Source organism: Magnolia sinica, chromosome 2 (genome assembly GCF_029962835.1).
Source record: "Magnolia sinica isolate HGM2019 chromosome 2, MsV1, whole genome shotgun sequence".
NCBI classification, from domain to species: domain Eukaryota; kingdom Viridiplantae; phylum Streptophyta; class Magnoliopsida; order Magnoliales; family Magnoliaceae; genus Magnolia; species Magnolia sinica.
Window position 1 is genome coordinate 28,094,397 of NC_080574.1, and position 26,398 is coordinate 28,120,794.

The 26,398-nt window shown below is 39.3% G+C and overlaps 1 protein-coding gene across 1 annotated transcript; it reads left to right on the forward strand.

The window, feature by feature from the left end:
- The first annotated feature begins 2,272 nt into the window (after positions 1 to 2,272).
- LOC131224673 (uncharacterized) lies at positions 2,273 to 26,394 on the forward strand. Its single transcript, XM_058219957.1, has 8 exons — positions 2,273 to 2,766; positions 16,646 to 16,918; positions 17,070 to 17,500; positions 18,419 to 18,505; positions 18,667 to 18,767; positions 19,609 to 19,655; positions 19,773 to 19,849; positions 24,930 to 26,394. Exons 1-8 carry the CDS (start codon positions 2,358 to 2,360, stop codon positions 25,344 to 25,346), a joined length of 1,842 nt encoding a protein of 613 aa, XP_058075940.1. The 5' UTR covers positions 2,273 to 2,357; the 3' UTR covers positions 25,347 to 26,394.
- The last annotated feature ends 4 nt before the right edge of the window (positions 26,395 to 26,398 follow it).

Here is a 26,398-nt window from a genome sequence, read left to right on the forward strand (position 1 = left end):
TAGCTAACAGGGACGGTCCTATCAAAGGATATGTGGAGCCCGCAATGATGTTAATGTATATGTTTTATCAACGGTGTTCATCCATTTTGACATTTTGACATGTTATTTTAAAATATGACCTAAAAAGTAAGTAAATTAAAGGCCAAAGTGGACCACACCCAAGGAAGTAGTGGATAATAAATTCTTACAGTTGAAAGTTTTCTAGAGCCCATAGTTATTTGCCATCCAACATGTTCATGAGGCCAAATAGGCATGTACGAAGTCCAAACATAAATATCGGCTTGATACAAGTACCGAAGTTTTAAAGGATAAGCTTTCAATCCGTACTGCTTGCTGTGGTGCAGTGCACGTGAGTCTTAAATCTACTTCTGTTTTTGGTCTATATGCACTGATAAACTGTCAAAATGATTGGGCGGTGTGTATAAAAAATACACATCAGAGTGGGTCCATAAAGTCCTGACAGGACAGACCGTCTCTATCCAGGTCTTGGTGGGTAGCACCCAGAGTCCGCCTAGACAATGGTGCACCAGAACTTTAGTATACAATTCTTTCTTTCCTGCCAACTTGTTCATTTTACAGGAAATCTGGACCGTTCAAAATATGCGTCTCACTACAAAGACCACATACATAAAAATTTATAGTCCGCTCGTTAGGTAGGCCACAGATGTACTTTGATCCAAACCTTTGGCCGTTCATTAATTTCAATGGCACCGCCGGACTGATGACCGTACCATCATGGTTTTAATTTTTTAACCGATTCATGGTGCGGCCCACCTTTCACACAGAATGGATGTTCCAGCCAACTCAGACATTGGCGGGAAAGAAGTCGCATGTGAAAGTTCGCGTGCAAGTTCCATATGAATATTAGACATTTAGAATATCCGGAATTCGCGCGTGAAACCCAATCCTACTCTCACAAACGGCAATTAGAACCCGGAGCATCCCTCAGGTAGGTCCCATATTTAGGTTGATCCTTTTTAACCGTCCATTTCCTTTCATTCAATACTAGACCGTCTGATGACATGAACAGCCGAAATCTGGACCATTGCCGGCACAAAAGGTGTGACCCAGGATTCTAAGACTTGCTCCGGTGGTAGACTCTCTGGAGTTTCAACACCCAGTCAAGGGTTCGAGTATCCATATGTGGTGAAATCCCACTACAGCGTGAGTGTGTGGGGGTGTGTGTGCGTGTGTTAAAAAAAACAAAAGAAAAGGTTTGACCACTCTCTGGGTCCTTACTCATACCTTGGCTGTAGACTTAAAAGAGTAATTTCAATGCGAGTTCATGAATCTGAGTAACCATTGTGGTGAAACCCACCGTGGTGTGAGTGCGCGAGTATGTGTGCAAAAAACAAAAGGTGTGACCCACTCGAGGAACGGACAAGATCTCTCCCACAATTGCAACATTTGGCTTTAAAGCAGCATCCACCGTTGCTGATTTGAATTGTAAAAATTGGATAGCAGGCAGCAAGCAACTGCAATGAAAGCTCCTCCCATAAAAGAAAGCGAAGAAAACGAAAACGCCCGCCAACCGAAACTCTCTCATCTTCGTCTCGCAGGATACAACGCCGAGAAAATTACTTTTGCATGATGCATGGCCGGCATCTTTTCACCCAATACACGGCTTTTCTAGTTATGGCAGGTGTGGGCCCACGGTTTGGTTATCAGGACCGTCCGTTTGTCAAGTCCCATCGTGCGTATACCAATATTAGGACCTGATCAGTTGAATGTGGACCATTAATATATTTCTCTTCTTAACCGTTTATCTGTAGGCCGAAAATAAAAACTTTCGTACAGTAACGTTGAGTGAAATTTTAAGAAATAACCGATCTATGGTTGGAAGGAAAAGACCAGTGGTCTAGATTACAAATCCATAGGGCCCCACTTGTCAGAAACCAAAGGTAGCGCAAAGATACAGGACACCAGCACCATACAGTTCCTCTTCAAACCAAAGCAAGACTCTTCCGTTTCTCCTCTCTCTCTCTCTCTCTCTCTCTCTCCATTTTCAAAAAATCGAACAGCCATCAATGGGTTGCACTAAAATCCATCGATGCGTTTCGTTCCCACATCTTCCTCTCGTTGCCGATATCCGATATCTTGCTTTCCAACCTCTCCACCCTTTTCCGACACCGATATTTTCATACCTCTCTCCCCCCAATTATATCGGAAGAATCCAACATCTCTATCTCTCTCTCTCTCTCACTGGAATCCTATGCTTCCAACCTCCAAAACCCCTATATTTACCTCTCTTCTATATTTAGAACACCCATCCTCACAATATAACCTCTCTCTCTCTCTCTCTCTCTCTCTCTCTCTCTCTCTCTCTCTCTCTCTCTCTCTCTCTCTCTCTCTCTGTAATGAGCAGGATGCAGACTGGAGGAGATGAAGCTAAGCTCAAAAGCTCCTCATCTCTATCTTCCTTCTCTTCTTCTTCATCTTCCTTCTCTTCTCTTTCTTTCGCCACCTCATCTTCTTCAGTTCTTTCAATGATGCCGCGTACCACCTTCGATTTTTCCGGGGAGAGAGTTGGGTTGGTTGGAATTGGAGATTGGACGGTGGGTGAGCATCAGTTCGGACCTGTCGCTGGCAGCATCAACGGAGGCCTGATTCCATTGCCAAATTTCGCGGCGGCCTCCTCGGCAACGGCCGTGAATATCACACAGAGTGTGAAGGTCGGCATGGGAGAGACGATCGATGTCGAGCAGGTCTTCCATGTCAATCGCAGGTTCACTATGCCAGCACCAATAGCGTTCCAATCGCAGCCAGGTTTGATTCTTTTGACTCAGTGACTCGGTTCTTGCTCAGCTGGGTTGACTCGCGTTTTGAGTATCTCTATTTCATTTTAATGTTCGAGTTTGATTCTGGTTTCCTACTCTGTGAATGCCATTTATTTCATTTCATTTCTTGCTAGCTTTGTGACTTTCATTAGTAATTAATCTTATTTTTAAAGTCCAAATAAATATGGATATAATTTTAAAGATTCTGAAAATTGGGATGATTAAAACCTAATTTAACACATATATGGGTTATTTCATTAGTTACTAAAGGAATGAGGATTATAAAACAGGACCAAAAAATTTAAAAAAAAAAAAAAAATTTTAAATCAAATAGAAGATTAGTTCCAAGTGCACCGAATGTGCCTCCAATACCTTCCATGCCATCAAATCCAAATATATAACCATACAAACGAATGAATCAATACCATCCGCATACAGTGATGCGGGCGATGCAAACGATATGTTTGAATACTATGTGCAAATGGAGGTATTTACATTTTCTAATTAATGCCAACAATGAATTTACAGCGGAAACATTTGCTGCGCCTTTGAGTTTTAAACAGTGTTTTTATCATGGTTCGACTGTTCCAATGAATTGTATTTGATAGCATGTTTAACCCAATAAATTCACTGGACAATGCAATAAAAACATTCAAATACCGAAATGTATTGTATTGTATTCAGAGTGTATCGAGATAGGTCTATATGATACATATGGATGGTTTTTTAAGTGATATATGTGCATGATATTTTGAAACTTGTTTTTTTTTTTTTTTTTTAAATGTTCAAAATATCAGAATATATCTTATTGTATTCGTGAATGGAATCAATAAATTCATGTATTGTATCACAATTGTAACTCCTACAAATGTTGATCAACAATATTCCAGTGCATCTAAATGTATCACGAATCAAACCAATACTGAAAAAAAAAAGAGTTTCTTGCACATATCCCCTAATTAACTTTTCCATATACTGAAAAAATCCCCACACATTCCTTTAGTTTTGAGTTAACTCTGATTCGTTTAAAGAGATAATTATTATTTTACCCCATAGAATGTGGGGGTAGGTGATTGTTCTACCCCACTTCTATTGACCTCCCCTTCCATTTGATCTCCCCTCATTATCTTCATCTCTCTCTTCCACCATCTCTTCCCTTCATTCATTTTGTAAGGAGAAGTGAGGCTCATGAACCTTTCATTATAATTGTCTATAGTATGCATAGTTGTACATATGTATCCTAAGCTTTAACACATGGTACTGGGGGTAATATGTTTAGGGGTATAGGGCCTATTTGTTTTTCAATTTATACTGGAAAGCATTGCAAATGAGTAATTAATATTAGTGACCGGTTAACTATGCCTCAGAAACTATAATCTAAATACATCGAAATCGGATGAGGAATGCACTTGTAAAATTTGTGGAGCCCCATCATTATGCATGTGTCCGATCCATGCTATCCATTCATTTTATTTGCTCATTTTAGAGTATGAACTGAAAACAGAGATAGATCCAAAGCTTAAGTGGACCACACCATAGGAAAAAGGAAAGACAATGATGTCCACTGTTGAAAATTGAAATGAACCTGGCCCCATATGGATGTCTATCTATCATCCAACCAGTTCTTAAGGTCAAACAAACAAATGGATGAAGGGTGAACACAAATATAGATTGATCCAAAACTTATGTGCCCCCAGTAGACCATCTAATTCCCCCTAATAGGTGCAATCCACTTGAGCTTTGTATTTGCCTCATTTTTGGGCTCATGCCTTATAAAATATGAATGGATGGCATGGATTAGACATACATAACAGTGAGCCTCATAGATTTATTGCTATCCTTTAATTTAAGGTTTTAGCGTCAAATCATTCCAAACAGATATAGCTGTCAACATCAAGTGGAGGTGCTGAAGTGAATTACAGATGTTAATAATGATTACTTATTTATATTTTATCATTGTAAAGGAAAAAACAAACAGTCTCTTAGTGTATTTTACGGTTAACGGGTACTGGGGTTTCACCCCTGGCATGAAGAAGAATAATAGGACGCGGAAGAGCTGAGGTTTAGGGCATGGGGTTAATGGGTTTTGTGTTTTGGGGATATTACAATATCGCATGCATGAGGATTTTGCAGTACATGGAAAAGTAAGGTGGGATATGCACACACACACACCCAAAAAAAGAAGAAGAAGAAGAAGAAACCCTTTAAAAAACATTCTCACAGTGAATCAAAATATATTGAATTGTATTGGGAATGTATCACAATGCATGCCTACACAATACATGTGGAGGTATCATAAAAAAAACATGTGGATGATATTTTGATATTCTCATTTTAAGTGTTCAAAATATTGGAATGCAACCTATGGTATCATGACATAACCCAATAAATTCATATATTCTAAAGTAAAATCCTTGTATAATTCAATAGAATACATGTGAAGAGTATGTTTAACCGACAAATGTGGACATTATTTGGAAACTTGTTCATTTTTAGTATTCAAAATATCAGGATGGATTGTATTGTATCACGAGTGGAAGCCGATAAATGCATGCGCTGTATCATGAGTGTAACTAAAACAAATTCATTGTACAATACTTTAAAAAATCATTATGCATTGTGATATATGTTTATATGATATGCATGGGCGGTATTTTAAAACTCGTTCTTTTTTTCTTTTTAACAATATAAGAAATCATAATGCACCGCATTTTACCACAATTTTATGTGTTATATGACATGTTTACACTGAATAAATTCATTGGACAATACAATATAATCATTTGCATGGGCGATTGTTTGTATCTTTATCATATCTATACTTAGATACAAATACATTGTATCAAATATGTATTGTATGGTATTGGGGCAGCAAATCGTGGTTAAGTAAATATTTCGAAACTTGTTTTTTATAGTGCTTGTATTTCCATATTTTTTATCTGAATCCATTGCATTTCATTTTTTTAATGTATGACATTGCTGTATGAATGTATTACAGTACATTCCATAAGTTATATTCTGATATTATTGACCTTGGTATGAGAAGGAATGCATTAATAATGCAAACTAATTCCAACTATAGTGCTGATACATGGCAAGATGTAATTCATGCCGAGACATTCCCAGTACAATATGGTGCATTTAGGTATCTTGCAGCTCGGTTAGGTATGGATTTGATTGCACTGGACTGAACTTGGCTCGAACTGATTGCATTTTGTTTTGATGGGTTCATTGCATTTTTCATTTTTATGGCTAGGTTTGTCTGCCATTTTAATTGTTTGGAAGCTGATCACCTACAACCGGCTCCATGCCAACTTAGCAGACACCTCACCTTTCACGGGTGCAGGATATCTGACCCGTGCAAAGGTGGGCCAGGTAACAAAGAATACTTACCTCTAAAATGAGGTGGATTTACTTGTTAGGTGGGCCACAGTTGCACCTTGGGTCAGAACATATCCATCCATTGATTTCTATGGCATGGCCTACCTGAAGGGAGTGGGCCAGCCTGATTTTTGCGCCAGTTAATCTTCAGGTGGAGCTGTAGATGATTTATTGTCTGGGATCTCTGAGTCGTATCTTTGTTTGGTTTTGGCATCGAGTCTCACCAGCGACTCAATCACTGAGTCTCCTTGGTCTGGAATATCTGTTTTCTTCACGCGTGCCCGAACACCTTCGGATTTGCATGCGAGACTCCTTGCTGACGTAATCATATTCCCTGTCCGCCGCCAGCAAGGCTAGTTTTTGTGGGACCGGAATCTTCTGCAACACCTGTTTCACGCGGGAGCGGATTAGCTGTTCCCCGCTAACACTTTTGGGTGTTACTCTTACCGTGTGGGGCCATCTTGATGAATGTATTGTATATCCACTCCGCCCATCTGTTTTATCAGCTTATTATATAACTTTATTTAAAAAAATTAATATATTAAAATTTCTTCTAGACCACACTACTGTAAAAAGTGGTGAATAACCATTAAAAGCTTTTTGTAGGCCCTATAAATTTTGGATTAAGCTAATATTTGTATATTCACTTCATCCAGGTCTGTTTGACCTTATAAACAGGTTTGATGGAAAATAAACATTACAGATTTCTTACAGTAGGCTCTGGGAAGTTTTAATGGTGAGCGTTGAATCAACACTGTTTTATGTAATATGGTCCACTTGAGAATTGGATCTACTTAAATTTTAGGACCACATCCTAGAATGAGTTGAAATAACAGATGGACAGCGTTGATATATACTTCATTTAACACCCACTAAGGTAATAGCTAATCCGCTCCCGTTACACGCCTTATTCATTTTAGACACTTGCCTGAGGCAGATCTAAGGACGCGGATTGCGTCCTACCCCGCCCGGACGTAATCCGTCCAGGCAGGGCTCTGTAGGGACCACTGTGATTTAACTGTTTTATCCAAGCCTTTCAACGCTTTTCTAGGATTATTTTAAGATATGACCATAAAAATGAGGCAGGTCCACAGCTCCAGTGGACCACACCAAAGAAAGCTGCACTGATAATGGCACCCACCGTTGAAACCTTTCTAAGGGCCAACGTGATGTGTTTTTACCATCCAACCTAATCATAAGGTCATGTAAAACTTCTCCACCTCCCAGGAAGTTTTTAATGGTGGATGTTCTATACCCACTTTGTGGTCCCCTCAAGCCTTGGACCTACTTCATTTTTTGAAAGATATCTTAAAATAATCCTACAAAAGCTTTGAACGGCTTGGATAAAACAATTACATTACAGTGATCCCCACAGAGCCCTGCCAAGACGGATTACGTCCGGGCGGGGGTAGGACGCAATCCGCGTCCCAAATCGAAATCTCAAGTAGACCACACAGTAGGAAAGGTGATTGAACACCCACTGATAAAAACTCCATGTAGGCTACCAAAGTTTTGCATCAATATGGTATTTGTGTTTTACCTTTATACAGTTTTATATGACCTAAATCAGCAAGTTGGATATCAAATAAATGTTACAGTGGGCCTTATGAATTTTTAACGGTGGACGTTAAATCTTCACTGTTTCTTAATTACGGTGTAGTCCATCTGAAATTTGGATTTGACTCATTTTTGTGCTCATTTCCTAAAATAAGCTTAATGAACACGCTGGATAAAAAACATACATCATGGTTAACCAACGGAGCTTTTATAGAAGCACACAGTACCGAGGTCGGACGTCGGTTGTGTGGGCTTACACTACGTGATCTAGTCCTGTTTTATTCGGTGCATAAAACTCCCAACCTCTGTGGGTCCCACAATGTTGTATATGTAACATCTAATCGGCCGGTGAGGTTCTATCCTCCATTCTAAGCCATAGACTACAAAATCAGCCAGATCCACAACTCAAATGGGCCACACCACAGGGAACTAATGGGATAGGATGCTAACCTTAATTTTGTTTGTGTGGTCACAATGGTGTGCGTCTTTCATCAAACTCGTTAATAAGGTGGTACAAGGGTGAAGTATATATACAAAACTCATCCAAAACTCGGACAGGCCATACCCCATGAAATTAGAGCTCTTAGGAGGTTTGCCACAATACATACCGAGACATGGCTATTTGTCTACATCGCGGCTGTAGCAGTTGGATGTGGAGTCATGCTCGAGCGATCCAAACCGTTTATATGATCTGAATTGCTACGGAATTGATGATTTCTGAAAAGATATTTAAGAATGGAAATCCAAACGGCGGCTCACAAAACAACACTTAAAGTAGACGGTCAATATTAAAGGAAAAGATTACAAGTGATCAAATAGTTGAAATACTCCAATCTGACCCTTTCCGAGTATACCATCCACCTTGAGATTCATCATATCAACGGTTTCGATCATTGAAAAATGGCGCACGATGGTAACATTATCCATGCAGGTAATGGTACCACAATGTGTGGTTCCGAACATCTTTTCTGCTGACATGCCACCTACCACTAAAACGGTGGCCGACCATGAAAATCAGAAGGCAAAAAATAGAAGAATAAATAAGGCCCGTCCACTCATCCAATGGACCACTGCGTTGGTAAAAACGGACAACCGACGGTCTGGCTCAAAAGTCAGGTGTGGCCCACAACGAGTGGATCAGCCTCGTTGTTAGCAATAAATATCCTCATGGTGGGGCCTAAGTTTCCTGGTACAGATGCCCTTCATGATTGGCATCCTAGCAGGAAAACTGGTGCCGCACCACAAGGTCCAGATGATCGCTTCTCTAGTGATTTGATCGTATACAGCGCCACCGTAAGGTAATTTTTTAATATAGATGCGACCTTCCGTCGACTTTTCTTTTCCCATGCCCTAACCATACTTACTTACCAATTTAGACTTTTATCCATACGGATAATCCAATAAAGGCGAAAATACTCCTACCTATTCAGGTGCTTTAACCTCGAAACTAAGATTTTTTGTCCAAAACTCTCCTACCTGGAAAACTTTACTTTCATAACACGAGTTTTCGTCCGTTCAGAACAAAAAAATTTAAAAAAAAAACGCATAAAAAGTAAGCGTCTACGTGCTAATTTTTTCCTGGTACGGTGGCAGGTTTCCGGGAGCGGATTAGGTACCCCGGATCCACCGAGGTGGGTGGGACCCCTGACTGTGGGACTCACGGTGATGTATGTGCCTTAAATCCACACCGTCCAACCATTTTGAAAGATCATTTTAGTGCATTATTAAAAAAATGAAGCTGACGCAAATCTTAGGTGAACCACACCACAGATTGAATCCCTACCATTAAAAACTTCATGGATTCCATCGGAATGTTTATTTGCCATCCCATCCACCCTCAACTGCATCTTAAATGATGATCTGAACCGATCATATTCTATACTCTACGCCACCCGAGTCATCATCATATGAAGCTTGAACGGATGATTGTGTATGAAGATGAATATTTAATGGCTCATGTTTAAATCCAGGATTCAAAGGTCAAGATCATCAATGAAGCATTATTATAAGAACATATTTTTATACTGTAGTAAAGAGAATATGAACGGTTCATATCACTCTTAACGATGCAATCCTAAGGTGAAAACCAGCCACCGTACCATTATGTGGTAGTACCTTTCAAAATCCGAGTTCTCTATTGCTTTTGTAAGAGAGAAGGGAGCTTACGTGAGTTTTAAGTCCACCCCTCGTAGGGCTGGGCCAATTTTTGGGCTTAAATAAAAAGCCAACTAACATGATAGGTTGGATTGGACTTTACAGTGAGGCCCAGTTGTAAAATCTCTGATCTACACCGTCCAAATTAAAGGGCCCATTGCATTGGAGCAAGTATGAGAAACTAGACTAGTTTTTGAATATGCATGCTAATGAATTTTAATTTGGATTTGGGCTTGGATATGAAAAGCCCATGATGTGATTGGGCAGGTTTGGGCTGCTCTGAAATAAGGAAGGCCCAGGCCCAGTCAGGCACCCCTAAATTTTGTATGCTAGAGAACATGAAATATACACCGTTGGATCAAGCATTTGTTGGGTTGAGCATTGTATGACAGCTATATTTTATTCTGTAATCTTTTTGGATTTAGTTACAATTGCCCGTATTGCACATGTTTATTTCAGACACAACTCAAGGAACTTTGATATTCTCCATTTTGTTTGTCTAAATGTGCATGTTCAGGGAGCGTTTGGATGCAGGAAATAACTAAATTGCATTTTCCTTCGAATTAGTATTGAAGGGCCATGCTCCAAATTGCATTTGTGTTCCTTTCAAGTTGGGACATCGATATTTAACTGCCATTTACTGTCATTTCCTTTCAAGCTGGGACATCGATATTTAACTGCTATTTACTGTCATTTCCTATGGATTAAATTGAATATTCACAATTCATTTTGATTGGTCATTCGATCATCTTCTTATTGTATCTGTTGATTTTGTTTATCGTTTGATGCCTCTGTTTCAATGATCTTTGTATTTGTATCGGACAGTTTTTCTCTTTGGAGTGCCTGTTCATTATTGTTTTTATGTTTTATATACTTGATAGGATTGCCTTGGCTTCTTTTGCAGTAGTTAGAAAATGGAATGCATGTATGGACTGTTGCGGAAAAATGCCTGCATGTGATCAATGTAGGCAAATCCAAAGGGATCAAACCAAAACAAGATACAAGAGGCACAACGATTTATGTGATTCAGCAATATACAACAACATAGAGTTTCTTCTTTACTAGAAACAAGATTTAAAAAAAATACAAGGCTTACCTCTCTCCTATCTATAAAATGAATTGTATACCAAGGAATACCCCAAAAGATGAATTAATGGAACAAAACTAACTATTGCCCCTACTTTATATGGACCATCACAAGAGAAAGCCGGTGGCAAAACCTAGAGGAACTATGCCTTCACCCATCCATAAAATGAATTCCATACCAAGGAATGCCCCAAAAGATGAATTAATGGAACAAAAGTATCTAACTATGGCCCCCACTTTATATGGACCACCACAAGAGAGAGCTGGTGGCAAAACCTAGAGAAACTAGGCCTTCACCCACTATTCGCACATCCAAGAAGTAGAGAAAGAGAAGAAGACAGAGAGAGAGAGAGAGAGAGAGAGAGAGAGAGTTTGTCTCTCACTAGGAGACCCCTCACATCTCCACTGACACAACATTTTCCCACTTGAAGATTAGTTTCTCTAAAAATGCGAAAAACACTCCAAATAACAGTTGCCCAAACGTCATCAATCGTTAAGTAACAACAAGCCCAAGAGAAGCCATGCACCAAACAAACTTCTCCCTTGCAATAGGCTTTGTCAACATATCTTATATGTTGTTATCGGTGTGAATCTTCTATAATGAGATATGACCTTCTTCCACCATGTCATGAACAAAGTAATATTGAACATTGATGTGCACGGTCCAAGTATGAAATACCAAATTTTTAACTAAGTGAAATGCGCTCTGGCTGTCACAATGAATCACCACCATTTTCTCCTTGAATTTCAATTCTTCTCACAACCTCTTCAACCAAATAGGTTCCTTGCATGCTTGTGTAGCCGACATGTACTTTGTCTCTGTAGTAGACAAGGCCATCACTAACTTGAGTCTTAACATCCAACTAACCACACCGTTGGCCAAATAGAAAATATAACATGTATTAGATCTTCTTTTACCATGATCTTCAGTATAATCTGCTTCCACAAACCCAACCCACTCTAAATTTTGGCCGCTATAACAAATAGCCCCCTCGGAAGTACCCTTCAAGTAATGAAGGATCCACTTCACAACTGTCTAATGAACTCTCGCGGGGTTCGCCATGTATTTAATGACTGCTACCATTGCTTGCTCAATGTTTGGTCTGATGCACACCATGACAAACATAAGGCTCCCTATTGCCGATGAATATGGTACTTGAGACATAGCTACCTTTTCCAATTATGTGCTAGGACACTGATACGAAGACAGCTTGCAACTAAGGGGGAATGAAGTATTGACTAAGTTAGAATTCTGCATGTTGAAACAACGCAAAACTCTTTCCACATAACCCTTCTAGTTTGTCCAGACTTTCATGTTCTTTTTGTCTCTAAGTACATTCATCCCGAGAATCTAATTAGCGGCACCAAAATCTTTCATATTAATTTCCTTAGCCAAATGAGCTTTTAGTGTTGCAATAGTATTTTTATTATTACTTACAACCTGCATGTCATCAACATACAATAATAAGATAATAAAGCCACAATTACCATATCTACGAACATAAGCACAATTGTCTGCCTCACATCTCCGAAATCCCAGGCCACAAAGGAATCAAACTATTTGTACTAATACCTTAACGCCTACTTTAAACCATAAATCAATATGTTCAGCCAACAAACTAGATTTTTCTTATTTTCTTGAATAAAACCTTTGGATTGAGTCATATAAATTTCTTCATTAAAAACTACATCTCAACTAATCACTAACTTGTGGGCAGTAAGGTCCCACAATCTATACCACTTTGTTCCATCTAAATAGCCAAGAAAAGTACACTTTCTGGACCTCGCGTCCAGCTTAGTCTTGTACTCTTTGAGAATCCACGCATAAGCAACATAACTAAAAGTATGGAGGAATAATTAACAGGTTTTTCAAACCATACCTCTTTAGGAATCTTGCAATTTAATGCATTTGTTGATGAACTATCTACCAAATAACAAGCTGTATGAACTGCTTCCGTCCAAAATCACTACTTGAGCCTAGCAGAACTCAGCATGCTCCTCACATAATCCATAAGCGTACAGTTCATACATTCTACAACTCCGTTCTACTGTAGAGACCAGGGACCGTGTAATGCTTCTCAATTCCATGCTCACTACAAAAATCCTTAAATTCTTTCAAGGTGTATTCTCCTCCATTATCAATTCTCATATACTTAATTTTCTTTTCCTTTTGATTTTCAACCAATACTTTAAATTTGGTATATAAAAAAAGTAAAAGCATCACTTTTTTCTTTCCAACATACAAACCCATACCTTTCTGGTGAAGTCGTCAATTAAGGAAACAAAGTACTTTAAACCTATCGAGGATTCGACTGGAGCCTCCCAAGTATCTGAATGAATTAAATTTAAAACATCCTTACTTTTGATAATGGATGAGGGAAAACGAGTTTTATGGAACTTTTCAAATAATCAATCCTCACAAAAATCTAAATTAATAGACTTTAAACCAGGAAGTAAATTTCGATCAAAAAGTGTCTTTAGTACTTGCTTGCTCATGTCGCCCAACTACTTATGCCAAATTATAGCAGAGTTTGTCATGGTATTGACAACAATAGCATTGCCAACTATGGTATCTCCAATCAAATGATATAAATCGCCCATTAACTCTCATTTCACCGCCACCATCACCCATTTAACAATCTTCAATCGACTCTTTTTATCAGAAAATTTATAATATCTCCATCAAACTTTCCCAACGACAAGACTCTTCTGCAGGTTCGGTACATGCCACACTATAGAAATTGTACGTGTGATACCATCAAACATAGTAATTCTGACATCTCAATCCCCACAATTTTACTTATGTTATCATCACCCATATTAATTGTGCCTCCATCACATGACTGATATGTATAGAAACAATCTTTGTGTAGAGTCCTATGGAACAAAGTGCCTGAATTAAGATCCATTGATGGCTCAGATTCTCTCGTAGAATCACTGCAGACAACACTTCTCCATACTTGGATGAATTTTCTTTCTATACTAGATTTCCTTGGGAGCCCTTTGAATTTGATGCTTGATCATTCGAATCAGGTTTGTAATTTTCCATTTTTTACTTTCTTCAGTCTACATCTTTTATTGAAGTGGTCATTCTTGCCATGATTCCAACACTTACCTGTTTTATGTCATCCTTTGAATCTGATGATTGATACATGTAGAAACAATCTTTGTGTGGAGTCCTATGGAACAAAGTGCCTGAATTTAAGATCCATTGATGGCTCAGATTCTCTCGTAGAATCACTGCAGACAACACTTCTCCATACTTGGATGAATTCTCTTTCTATACTAGATTTCCTTGGGAACCCTTTGAATCTGATGCTTGATCATTCGAATCAGGTTTGTAATTTTCCTTTTTTTACTTTCTTCAGTCTACATCTTTTATTGAAGTGGTCATTCTTGCCATGATTCCAACACTTACCTATTTTATGCCATTTCGACTTGGATATCATTGATCTCTCCCACCGGTACCCTTCTCGGTAAATCTTCCTCTGACCACCATAGCATCACCAATAGATTGTCCATGTGTTTTTCTGCGAGACTCTTCGGTAGGCAATGTGGACACGGCTAACTCCCCCACAATTTTATTTGTGTTATCATCACCCATATTAATTTTGCCTCCATCACATGACTGATATGTGTAGAAACAATCTTTGTGTGAAGTCTTATGGAACAAAGTGCATGAATCTAAGATCCATTGATGGCTCAGATTCCCTCGTGGAATCATTGCAGACAACACTTCTCCATCCTCGGATGAATTCTCTTTCTATACTAGATTTCCTTGGGAACCCTTTGAATCTGATGCTTGATCATTCGAATCAGGTTCGTAATTTTCCTTTTTTATTTTCTTGAGTCTACATCTTTTACTAAAGTGGCCATTCTTGCCATGATTCCAACACTTAACCTTTTTTATGCCCTTTCGACTTGGATCTCATTGATCTCTCCCACCAGTACCCTTCTCAGTAGATCTTCCTCTAACCACCATAGTAGGCAATGTGGACATGGCTAACTCCATAGTGAGATCTAGACTGTTGCTGAGATTCATAATCAAACCATCCCATGAATTTGACATTGAACAGAGTAGAAGTGCGGCCTTTTCTTCATCGTCAATCTTCACATTGACCGCCACCAATCTACTAATCAGGGTATCATGCCCATTAAAGTGTTCTTGCAAAGAGGACCCTTCCTTCATCTTCAAGTTATACAGTTGCCGTCGGTGGAAAATCTTGTTTAACATCAATTTTCTTTCATATAGGTTTCGAAATTTGTCCCACAAACCTTTTGCAGTAGTTTAATCAAATACGTTGAATAAAATCGAATCGTCCAGTGCAAGAAGAAGGTCCACCATGGCTAATTGATTTTTCCCCTCAAATACCTCGTCTTTCATCTCTTCAAGCTTCTTTTCTTTTCCTTGAATTGTAATTGTACATCCTTGAATTGTAACACTATGTTCATCTTGAGTTTCCAAAATGCGTAATTGAATCCATCAAACTTCGTCACCTCAAATCTAGTAGAATTCGATCCAGCCATCTGAAACACAACTGCAAAACAAATGCCTACACCGATCTTGTGCTAAAAAGGTTTCTCGACCGTTAGCTCTGATACCAATGTTGTGGAAAAATGTCCGCATGTAATCAATGTAGGCGAAGCCAAAACATAAAAGAAAATAGTGAAACAAAAGCCAAAAAGGTCAAACCAAAACAAGAGACAAGAGGCACAAGGATTTATGTGATTCGGCAATATGCTTACTCCACAGGATAGCAACAAAGAGCTTTCTTCTTCACTAAAAACAGAGAAATAGAAATACAAGGCTTACCTCTCTCTCACCCGTACAATGAATTCCACACTAAAGAATACCCCAATAGATGAATTAATGGAAAAAAATTATCTACAAACAAGAGACAAGGAATTCCTTGGTATTCTACACCAAGGAATACCAAAACAAGAGAAAAGAGACACAGATTTACGTGATTCGGCAATATGCCTACTCCACGGGCAGCAACACAAAGCTTTCCTGTTCACTAGAAACAGAAATATAAGGCTTACATCTCTCCTATCCGTACAATGAATTCCACACCAAGGAATACCCTAGAAGATGAATTGATGGAACAAAACTATCTAACTATGGCCTTCACTTTATATGGACCACCACAAGAGAGAGCCGGTGGCAAAACCTAGAGAAACTAGGCCCTCACCCACCATATACACGTGCAAGAAGTAGAGAGAGAGAGAGAGAGAGAGAGAGAGAGAGAGAGAGAGAGAGAGTTTTCTAGGAGACTCCTAACGTCTCCACCGCCACAACATGGACTGTGTTTGGATGCCCAACTGACTTGAATCATGAATATCCAGTTAATCAACAGGGAATGATAAAGCTAGTGATGTTTCTGAGTACGTATAACAAGTAGCCCTTAAATTGCAGTGACATAACCCAACATGAAAAAATTGCAATGCCCATTGAATATTGCATCCAAGCAAGCCCATCTAATCCTGCGTTGATCTTTCAACTCGTTCTTTTTCCTGTTTGTTCGAATCTTGTTTCTGATAATGCATGAGCCTTAAATTATCAAGAAAAAACATGAAGTCTGTAGTCAAAATGTCATGTCATTTATCCTGTATCTTCTCACCTTTAAAGAAATAAAATACATTTGCTATCTTTGAAGAAATGCCAACCATGCAATGCTCTTGTTTTGTAGTCCGCTTTCTACGGGAGCCATCTTTCTATCATGGAGGATCTGAGCTAAACCCGCTTTTTCCTGCAGCGCGTAGTTCACTGATACCGGAGCCCATGAATAATCCATATTCATTTCCATGTGCTTCACACGACAATGTGGGTTTTCCAAGCTCTGTAGTACCAAACCTCAAGAGAAAGCTTGAACTTCTCGGCAATCCATACAATTCTGAAAGCCTTCCACTATATGCAGAAATCCCATCTCCCTATATGACAGGCAGCTTTTATCATGATTCAGGTACGACTTAAAAGTAATTGCATCCAGACAATCGCATTCTCTATCTGTCTCATTTTTCTGATTGCACTTTGTCAAAACACTACATTCATGCACAAATGCATCTCTTTAACTGCCACTAGTCCCATATAACTGAACTTCTGCGAGTGTGCAGTGTTCCAGTCTAGCTCTGTATCTGTACCAGCACTCCACCAACAACATCCTATCTTTCCGGTTTCTGGACGGCACTCATGCATGAATCACCGTATCAGAGAACCAAGCAAGCTCGAGGTGTTTAAGAATCAAGAGATGAACATTTCATCAGCTTCTCAGGACGTAAGGATCAGCAGGCCTCTGGGTACCACATTTCCGATTCACAAACGAAAGGTGGTCCGTCAGAAGAACATGGGCACCTTGAACATGTGTGTAGCTTCAGATGGGAGAAAGAATGTCAGCTTCCCAACTGGGCTTCCAAATCAAGGGTTCCAGTTCCGCGATCATAATGCTTTGGAACCTGTTCCAAGTTTAAAACAGCCATCTATTCCTTCTTCGTCGGTACACCATCCTGAAAATCTGAATACAGAGAATTTGAGTAAGAACGACAAGGTATGTGATATCGAAACATTACTTAGTATGACTCTATAAGTAACGACCATCCATCATAAGATGAAGTCTTTTTTTTCAAACCTTCTCAACTTCTAAAGATGTTACGAGACTCGAAAGTTCAACCGATGATCTTTCATCTAGCTGAATGAGTTCCATCCTCCTTTTTTTCTTTTTTCTTTTTTTTTTTTTTTTTTTTTTTTTGTGGTAGAAAGAAAAGAATCAATGAAATTGAAAGTGATGATGATTGTAGTTTTCACATTTGGTACACGTGGTTTAAGAACAAAGCCAAGTCAAGCCCGAGTGTTCAGTGCACAAGCGGGCGGCATGACATTTATTATTAATATGGACTGAGCAATAGGATTACATGACCAATTCGGGGAGCCAAAACACGATACCTGGTGGCCCTCTTGAATCAACCACATGCAGGATGACAAGCCAATTCACAGCGAGTTGGCATTTTGACTGGGGAAGGTCATGACCCAATCTTAATTGCATGCAAATTCAAACTGCATACAGTTTTTTTTTTCCCCTGGAAGGAAACTAAAATTTTATCGAAAATTTAAGGAAATAGAATTTCAAGGAGAGAGAATTTCCTATAAATACAGAAAGGCAATGCACACCCCTTTTAGCTAGCTTGAAGGAAATTGCATTTGCCTCATGATGAGTGTGGTCAAGGGATATCTTTAAAATAGACTCCACGATACAAATTTCATAAAAAATCTGTGTATAGTTTTCTTTAGGCAATGGCATTGTTTCTTACCCTTAGTACAATTTAAGTAGTTTTTCTTTCTTTTACTACATTATCTGGCTGAGTCGGCAAGTTCTTGATAAGGGTAGTAGTTTCAGATAATTTGACATTCCATTTCTGTCATGTTTTATAACCAACTTGTGACGTGGTTGTGATTGTGATCCAATCAGGAGCCTCCGAAGGGATGGGTGGTGATGTTGCAGAAAGAGTTGCGGAACAGTGATGTTGGTAACCTTGGGAGGATTATACTTCCAAAAGTAAGATATTTTGATCTAGCATCAATGCGTGTACTTAAAAGAATCTTATGTGCATGAGGATTTATAGTAATTTCTATCATGTTTACCATCAATGATTTATAGACCTCTATTGCTCATGGATTTCTAATTGATCAGTTTCGGTTTTCTAACTGGTTTTGTAGAGGGATTGTGAGGCAAATCTTCCTCCCTTATTTGAAAGAGAAGGAATTATTCTGATGATGGAGGATATGGTTTCGTCATTTATATGGGAATTCAAATATAGGTATGTTTTGGATGAATAATGCAAATTCAGCATTTCTGGTTACAGAGACTTTGAATTTTGAATGTAGGCCATGTCTACAATTGCATAAATCCTCTGCTTGGGATGTAGCTTCGAATTTGGAATTTCATGATTTCTAGAATACTTACTCCCTAAAATAGCATTCTTTGAATTTCCCGAAGCTGCTCTACTTATCTTTCTAGTACTTACATTAATAAATGCTTTGATTCGCAAAGTTGAATTTGATTGCCTAATATTCTTGGGCATGAGTTTTTCAAAAGAGGTGCTATTTGATACTCGATCAAATGAAACAATCTTTTAAATTTGTGATAAGGCCTACTTGGGTACTCGAAGCCATTGGTGGGTCCCATAATGGGATGGGCCACACTCCAATATCTCCCATATTGGTTCATTCTAGCTCTCCAAAGAAAAAGGCCAATTCTAACTGATGGTCTACATTTAACGGGGACCAAAAAGAATGGTTAGAATTATCCAATGGGAGAATCTGTTGGTGTATCACACATCTTTCCACCACGTGAATGATTTGGAAGGCCAAAAGTTGGGTCCATTCATACAGCTTATTCAACCAAAAAATGCAGCAACGGTCATTGCACTTTCCTTTTCAAAATCTCAACTAATTTGGAGATCAAGTTCATTTGAGGCTCACAACTGAGTCTTTACAGCATTGAAGGTTAATTCGGCATTTCATCAGAAGGAAGTTGACAGATTAAATCTCATTCTAACTTCTCCAGATATATAATCAATCACAAATGCAACTCAAACCAAGTCATATAATTGAAAAGCGAGAAGAATTTTTCTAAGTTGTTATTTTCATTATCTTCAGGTTCTGGCCAAACAATAAAAGCAGGATGTATGTCATGGAAAATACAGGCACGTATATGAACTTCAATGCATCCAAGTTCTTTCCCAAATCTTTGAGTGGGAACTTGTATTGACCATGTCGATGCTGAGTCATATTTATGTTTTCTTCTTGCTTTCAACTTTCAGGAGATTTTATAAGGACACATGAGCTTCAAGCTGGCGATTTTTTCATTGTTTATAAAGAATATGGTTCTGGAAAATATGTAAGTGCTTGTCCTATACTTACATGTGTGTGCCTTGGGAAGGATTCCCATCAGTCTAACAGACCGGTGAAAAAGAAATTGCTAACAGAATCCATTCCAGAGATTTTCTTGATATTCATTGATTTGTCTATTTCCCAAATAACCAAAGTAATTTGATTACCTTTTCCTGGGTGCAATAATATCTATGTACTACTTTTTAAAGTTTCAATCCCTTTGTGTTCTTTTAGCAATCTTTACTGCATTATATTTCTAACATGTCTATATAATCTGGAGTTCTGGAAAGACATAAGCGGAAGCATAATTTTTAAATTTTATTTCTCTGAATTAGGATAGACCCATTATGTCGTTTCAAGATTTCTAGAACAAAACAGATGGTTTAGATTGTCAATGTTGTTTTTCTTCAAACCAAAGAAATCTCTCAACAATGTATCGTCAATGAAGAAAGGATACCAATCAAATCTAAAACTTACTATAGGGCTAAGATCTGGAACAGTGGGTCGGGATCAACCTAAGGGATGGACCACACATGTTGGAGGAAGGAGATCCTCTTCTCTCTCTCTCTCTTCACTTTTGTTCTCTTCCTTTTTCTCTATCCTTAGGAAACATATGGAGGGAGGGGAAGAGGCTTAAACATCCACTCACTCTATGCTAGAGCATCTACTCTCTTGAGAATAGAATTTATATGCAAAGGGGTTGGGGTTGTTTATACCCATTTTTGGCACACTTATGTGGGCCAATGAGATGCTGCCACATGTCGGCATCACATGCTAAACGATGGGCAAAATCCTACTCGCGCCCACCATCATTGTTTACACGTGATCTGGCGTGGCCATATCAAACGGGCCCAGGAGATGCCACGTGGCAGCCATGTCATGTGTGTTGTAGATCAGCTTCAAGAGGAGTTAGAGACGTGCACATGAGAAAGAGCATTAAATGCTAAAATTCTATAAAAAGTATTCTCTGCAAAAGCAAGACTCTCTCTCTCTCTCTCTCTCTCTCTCTCTCTCTCAACATTGAATGCCAGAATCCCATCAAAGGAGATCTCTATTTAGCATTAAATGCTAGAGCTTTGCTAAATGCAACTCTCTATGGATGCCAAAGCCAAGTCACGTAAGGACTCTAGCAACTTTCCAATGCGGGAGTCCATAGACGCGAGGATTCCAGCCAACGCATGCAGGAGTCTCTTGTACACATGGCCGCACACGATGGGCTACACTTACATGGGAGAATCAAGGAGATTTGCACAGCCGAACGTCCAGATCCTTCACAATGCTAAAGACTACGTCAAGGAGATTTGCACAGCCGAACATCCAGATCCTTCACAATGCTGAAGACTATGCAAGGCCACCATCTCCTAGAAGCCTATGTAAACATCAGTCCATGGAGAGCTTTAGGCGTCACGCCATTACAACCAAGCTCTTATTTATTTTCGCGTCCACCATGAACGTTTATCTTCTTCTTCTTTTTTAGCCCCATTGTTGCTTGTAGCATGGGCACCTAGTTTGTAGTCCTTATTTTATCTGTCCACCTTTCATCCACGACATCTCGTTGGATCCCAAGGAAGATACTTAGTTTCAAACGGAAAGCTGCGGGGCTTTTCTACTATGTGCTAGGTGATTTTGCCGGCCATCTCGACATGAAATCTGGTTTGTGCCAGACGACGAATGGATAGTCAATTCATGACCGTCTTGCCATGTACTTGGTTCCGATGAAGACCACGAACATGCTATCAACTCACCAACCATCTCGCCACGAAACCCGGTTCCAATCGAGCAACGAACGGATTGTCGAAGATCCGCCCTTCATCAATCGTCTCGCCACAACGCCTGGTTCTGATCGAGCGACGAACAGATGTCCATCCCACACATCACAATGTCCCACTACGAAGCTCAGTCCCGATTGGGTAACGAATGGATAATCGTCCCTCAAGCCAATCGTGAGTACCAATATTGTAAAAAATCATTAATAGAAGAATGCTTTCAGCTTATATCTTATTTCTCTATTATTTTTACTATTAAACTATGGTAGTGAATCACGTTGAAAGAAAAAGTCCTTAAGGATGTAGACTCACGTCTATTGTCACAAGGCAAAAAGAACTCATTCGGAAGAATTAACCTCCTTTCCTTCCACAAATCACCTAAACGGAGCACAATATCAGTGGTGGAGAGGAGTCTGGATCTTATGTACAGTCTCTAACATGTCTGTCTTAATGAAGGGGACACCAACAATTCAATCAACCCCTTAGTCGAGTAGACTTTGGCACTCCCGCGCTACCGCGCATCTTACTCACACACGCATCATAAAATCTAAATCTAGACCCTCGCACAAACGTGTGGCCTAATCAGATTGAATTGAGAGCAACAGGGGTTTTGGCGCTCCATTAAAAGGTAGTACTTTACCACCCCTTGCACTTCGGTATGCACTTTGGCATCAAAAGTTTGCATACCACATCTATCCATGCAACCAAACTGATGGGGACATCCCGCGCACGCCGTCCACACGTTCACGCACACCACCCCCCCACGCTCGTATGCCAGAAGGAGGAGGGCCCCACCGTCGATTTGGATCGATGACGACGTCCAGGGAGGGCCTCCTAGCTAGAAGACGAAGTTTTGATTCAAAAGAGTGGGCCCGTTAGTCAAGAAAAGCCCATCATGAGATATTATGATCGTGGCCCACTAGTCAGATTGATTTCATATTTTAGGTTTTGCTTATTGTTATTATTTAGAACATCATGAACACTTTAGATTTCTTTGTTTGGTTTTTATTTTAGTTTACTTCATCGCCAAGTAATAGGTTACGCACATGGTGCGAGTTTTTGGGGTATAGGGTTTTCTTATAAATAGGCACCCCTTGTAGCTTTTTTCATAAAATTGAAAATTAATAAAAATTCTACATTTTCTTACTCTCTGAGTTGTGAAGCCTAATTGAGTGCGAAGCCCTCTCTTCATCGAAGGGTTAACTACCGTGGTGCGAAACCACATCTATCCCGATTCGCCCTATCCATAACCATCTCTACTACCCATCTTCTATCATCCTCATCTCACCCCATCATCTACACTTTGAATCAATCATCTATTGCAGTAATTCTCCTCCCCACATCAGAATTTCAGAATTTGGCCCTACAGGAGAGCTGAAACTTCGGTGGAGCACCACGCACAAACCGTACATCAGATCGAGCTGAGATATGGGGGTTTTGGAGTCCTTCCCTGGCCGACCAGGGCCAAGGTGGCCTTTTTCTAAATAATGGGCCCCACACACGTGCGGCCGGAATCACACGCACATGCATCTAGGCCATTATTGTTGTCCACACGTGAGCTACTTCTCTGGTTCGTCTCTCTCCTTTCTTTCACTCCGCTTTCACCTAAAATTCTTAAACCTAACCCTAAATTACTCAAATCACCAATTATGCCCCTTTTCTTACCCTAGGGTTCCCCGAATTGGAATTTCTGAATCCTTTAGATTAGGGACTGATTAATATGCATGTGTGGATGATTATTTCTTATCTTTGAGTATCGTTTGGTTCATAATTTTTATTGATCCAGCCCTATCATGTGTAGGCCTGGACCTGCATAGATTCCCCTTAATTGAATGTTTAGACTTTCATGTGGGATATGGAATTTGTGTAATTGTTTCTGAACTAACGTGATGTTAAGCCTGAAATCTCGCATATCATATTTAATTTTCATGTCCTGCATCACAAACAGACCATATCCCTCCATCGTTGTGGCCACCCAGTCTCAGCTTAATCCCATGGCGGATGACTAGTGGGCAACTAGTAGATCATGACTATTAATTCTCCATCAAGAACGATAAAACAAAACTAAAGATTAAAACTAAAGATCCAACAAACATTGATTAAACCATTTCAAAAAAATTGGTGTAGTTCCACAAAGATGAACTTTTTGGAGTCCTGATAATCATACCTGAGCCACCAATCATAAGTCTGTGGCAACAATGAGTTCTTTATTATATCACGAGGTTTCTTTACCTCCATGCATATACCCAATTCTATTTGTATGTCAACCACATATTGTGGCATCTCTAGATGTGTTCAAAGTCCTCACATCAAAACTAAGACCACCTCTTGTGTCCTCAAGTAAAAGGACGAGTCCAAGTTGACATGTAATGAAATCAATCCAATCCTAGCAAGATGAGCTTTTCAGTTAGAGACTTGATGTGATCCTAGAATACCTTATGAATATTCAAATTACCGTATGGAGATGGGACCAAAAAAATATGCAACAAATAACCTGTGGTGAAGATCAAGCCATCCCAGTTCATCACCGGTTCACATAAACACAAAATAACGACAAACAAGATCCAGATGGTCCAATAGCCTGGTGTGGTTATGGAATTTGGTATACTCAAGAACCGTCAAATACAATGTACCCTTTTACCATGGAGCCAAGCAAAAGTGAATCCAATCGGAATTCGAAAGTGAGTATTTATATTAACCACGAATTAACGAGGTAGTTATTTGCAAATATATTATTTTTATGTAGGTATTTGCAAATACCCTATTATTTAGTAGTTATTTGCAAAAACCCCTTCTAAAAAGAGAGGAGTATCTTATCATTCCAAACATGGAGAACATAACAAAGTGGGTTGTTTGCTCATTCAAAAAGAAATAAGATTATGTTATTAGTATGTGCCCTTGAAATCTAAAATGTAACTTGGTCATTATTGACCTTTTTGTTTAGATTCATCTTTTACAAGATGATACAACTTTGCATGGAAACATTGCTTTTATGGGTTTTAGTTGATAATTATGAAAAGCTAACAGAATGTGGGTATTTGCAATAATTGTTAATTAACAATGCGGTTATTTGCAGACCATATGTTTTTATTTAGGTATTTGCAAATAGCCTCCTTTTGACATGGGAATCTAAAAACAAATTCCTCTTGAATGGACCTTTTTTTTTTACTTGTTATAGCAGTGAGCACAGTGCAATCACTTTAATTCCTATAACCTGATGCTTAAATTTCAGTACGCATGCTTTTCTCATTTTGGTCAGTAAATTTATGAAGGGTTGAAGTTTTCACATGAAATTGAATTCTGTTAATATTTCTTTTGTAGATTGTTAGAGGCAAAAAGGTGCCGAGGCCATCATTGTCCACTGATCAGGTTGGACTGAACAGTGGAAAGCAAAGCAACTTGGAGAAAGGAGGCAGCAGCAAGCAGCAGCCGCCATCATTGTCCACTGATCAGGTTGGACTGAACAGTGGAGAGCAAAGCAACTTGGAGAAAGGAGGCAGCAGCAAGCAGCAGCCGAAGAGCAACCGAGAGATGGAAGCAAGCTGCCCGCAGTGCACGGAACAAGAAAGGACCTCAGAACCGACCGGCAACCTCTTGATTCCGAAGCCAGAACCCGATGCATCTCCAATGGGCTTCCCATTTGACATTGAGAGAGACTCTGGTGGGCCATCTCAGTTCACTCAGTCTTTACCAGATTTCGATCCAGACATGATTTCCTTTGACCGCTTCCTGCCATGAGGACTATTCTCCATCATGGAAAAAAACTGTATCTTTGCTTTCAAACCAGCTGGTCTTAAGAATTCTAGTTATGACATTACTCTAATTCCCTGTGGAGGGAGGAATTTGGTGCTTCCTCAATTCAATGGAGGCCTGGTACTTGATATCAAGCAATTGGATTTTGAATAAATAGTTCCAAGGTGTGCTATGGAACGAACTTTTACAAAGTTTCTGCTATCTTTTGTTGTTTCCTGTCAATCTCCTCTATTTTGGATCTGTAGTGGAATTTCCACCCTCTTTATCAACGACTGCATTAGGACCTGAGCTCTTCATGATGCAGATCTTCTTGAGCCAGGCGAATGATCACAATCCATCAACTTTGAGACCTGTGATTGTGATCTTTGAGAATAAGACATTGTCTGGCGTGGGTGATTTTTATCTGTAATGAGGCTGCTCCTACAAACAATGTCCTAGTTGGAAAAATGGCGAAACTTGAAAACATCTGGGCATCGGTTGCTTTGTTTACTTTCACTTGTTGTCAAGGAGATAATTGCAACGCATGGTTCGTCTCTCTTACCTTTAATAGATATTAAGGCCCCGTTTGGTAGACACCTAAAAATGAGTTCATCTCATTTTAGTTACCAGTAATTATGAATTAAAAATCTTGATCTCTAATACATAATTACTGTTAACATGAAACCATTATGCATTAGAGATCAAGATCTCTAGTACATAATTACTGTCAACTATAATGAGATGGAACTCATGTTTAGGCAGAATCCAAGAGGCGGACATAGATAAAGAAATGATTTGTTTCTCCATCCACATTTTTGGAAAATGGATTCCATTTTCCCAAATTCAAGGGTAACGGCTATCTCAAATCTTCCTCCAGAGAACCATGAGTCTGGATAAGGCAAATGATATTTTGCAAAATCCGCAGCTTCCTTTGCAATCCAAACAACGAAAAATGTCAAATCAAGGATGTTTCTCACCCCGCAGATTCTGCCTATCTGCATGAAAGTACCATCATCCTGATTGAACCCTGCATGGATGGATGATGCTGCCAAAATCTC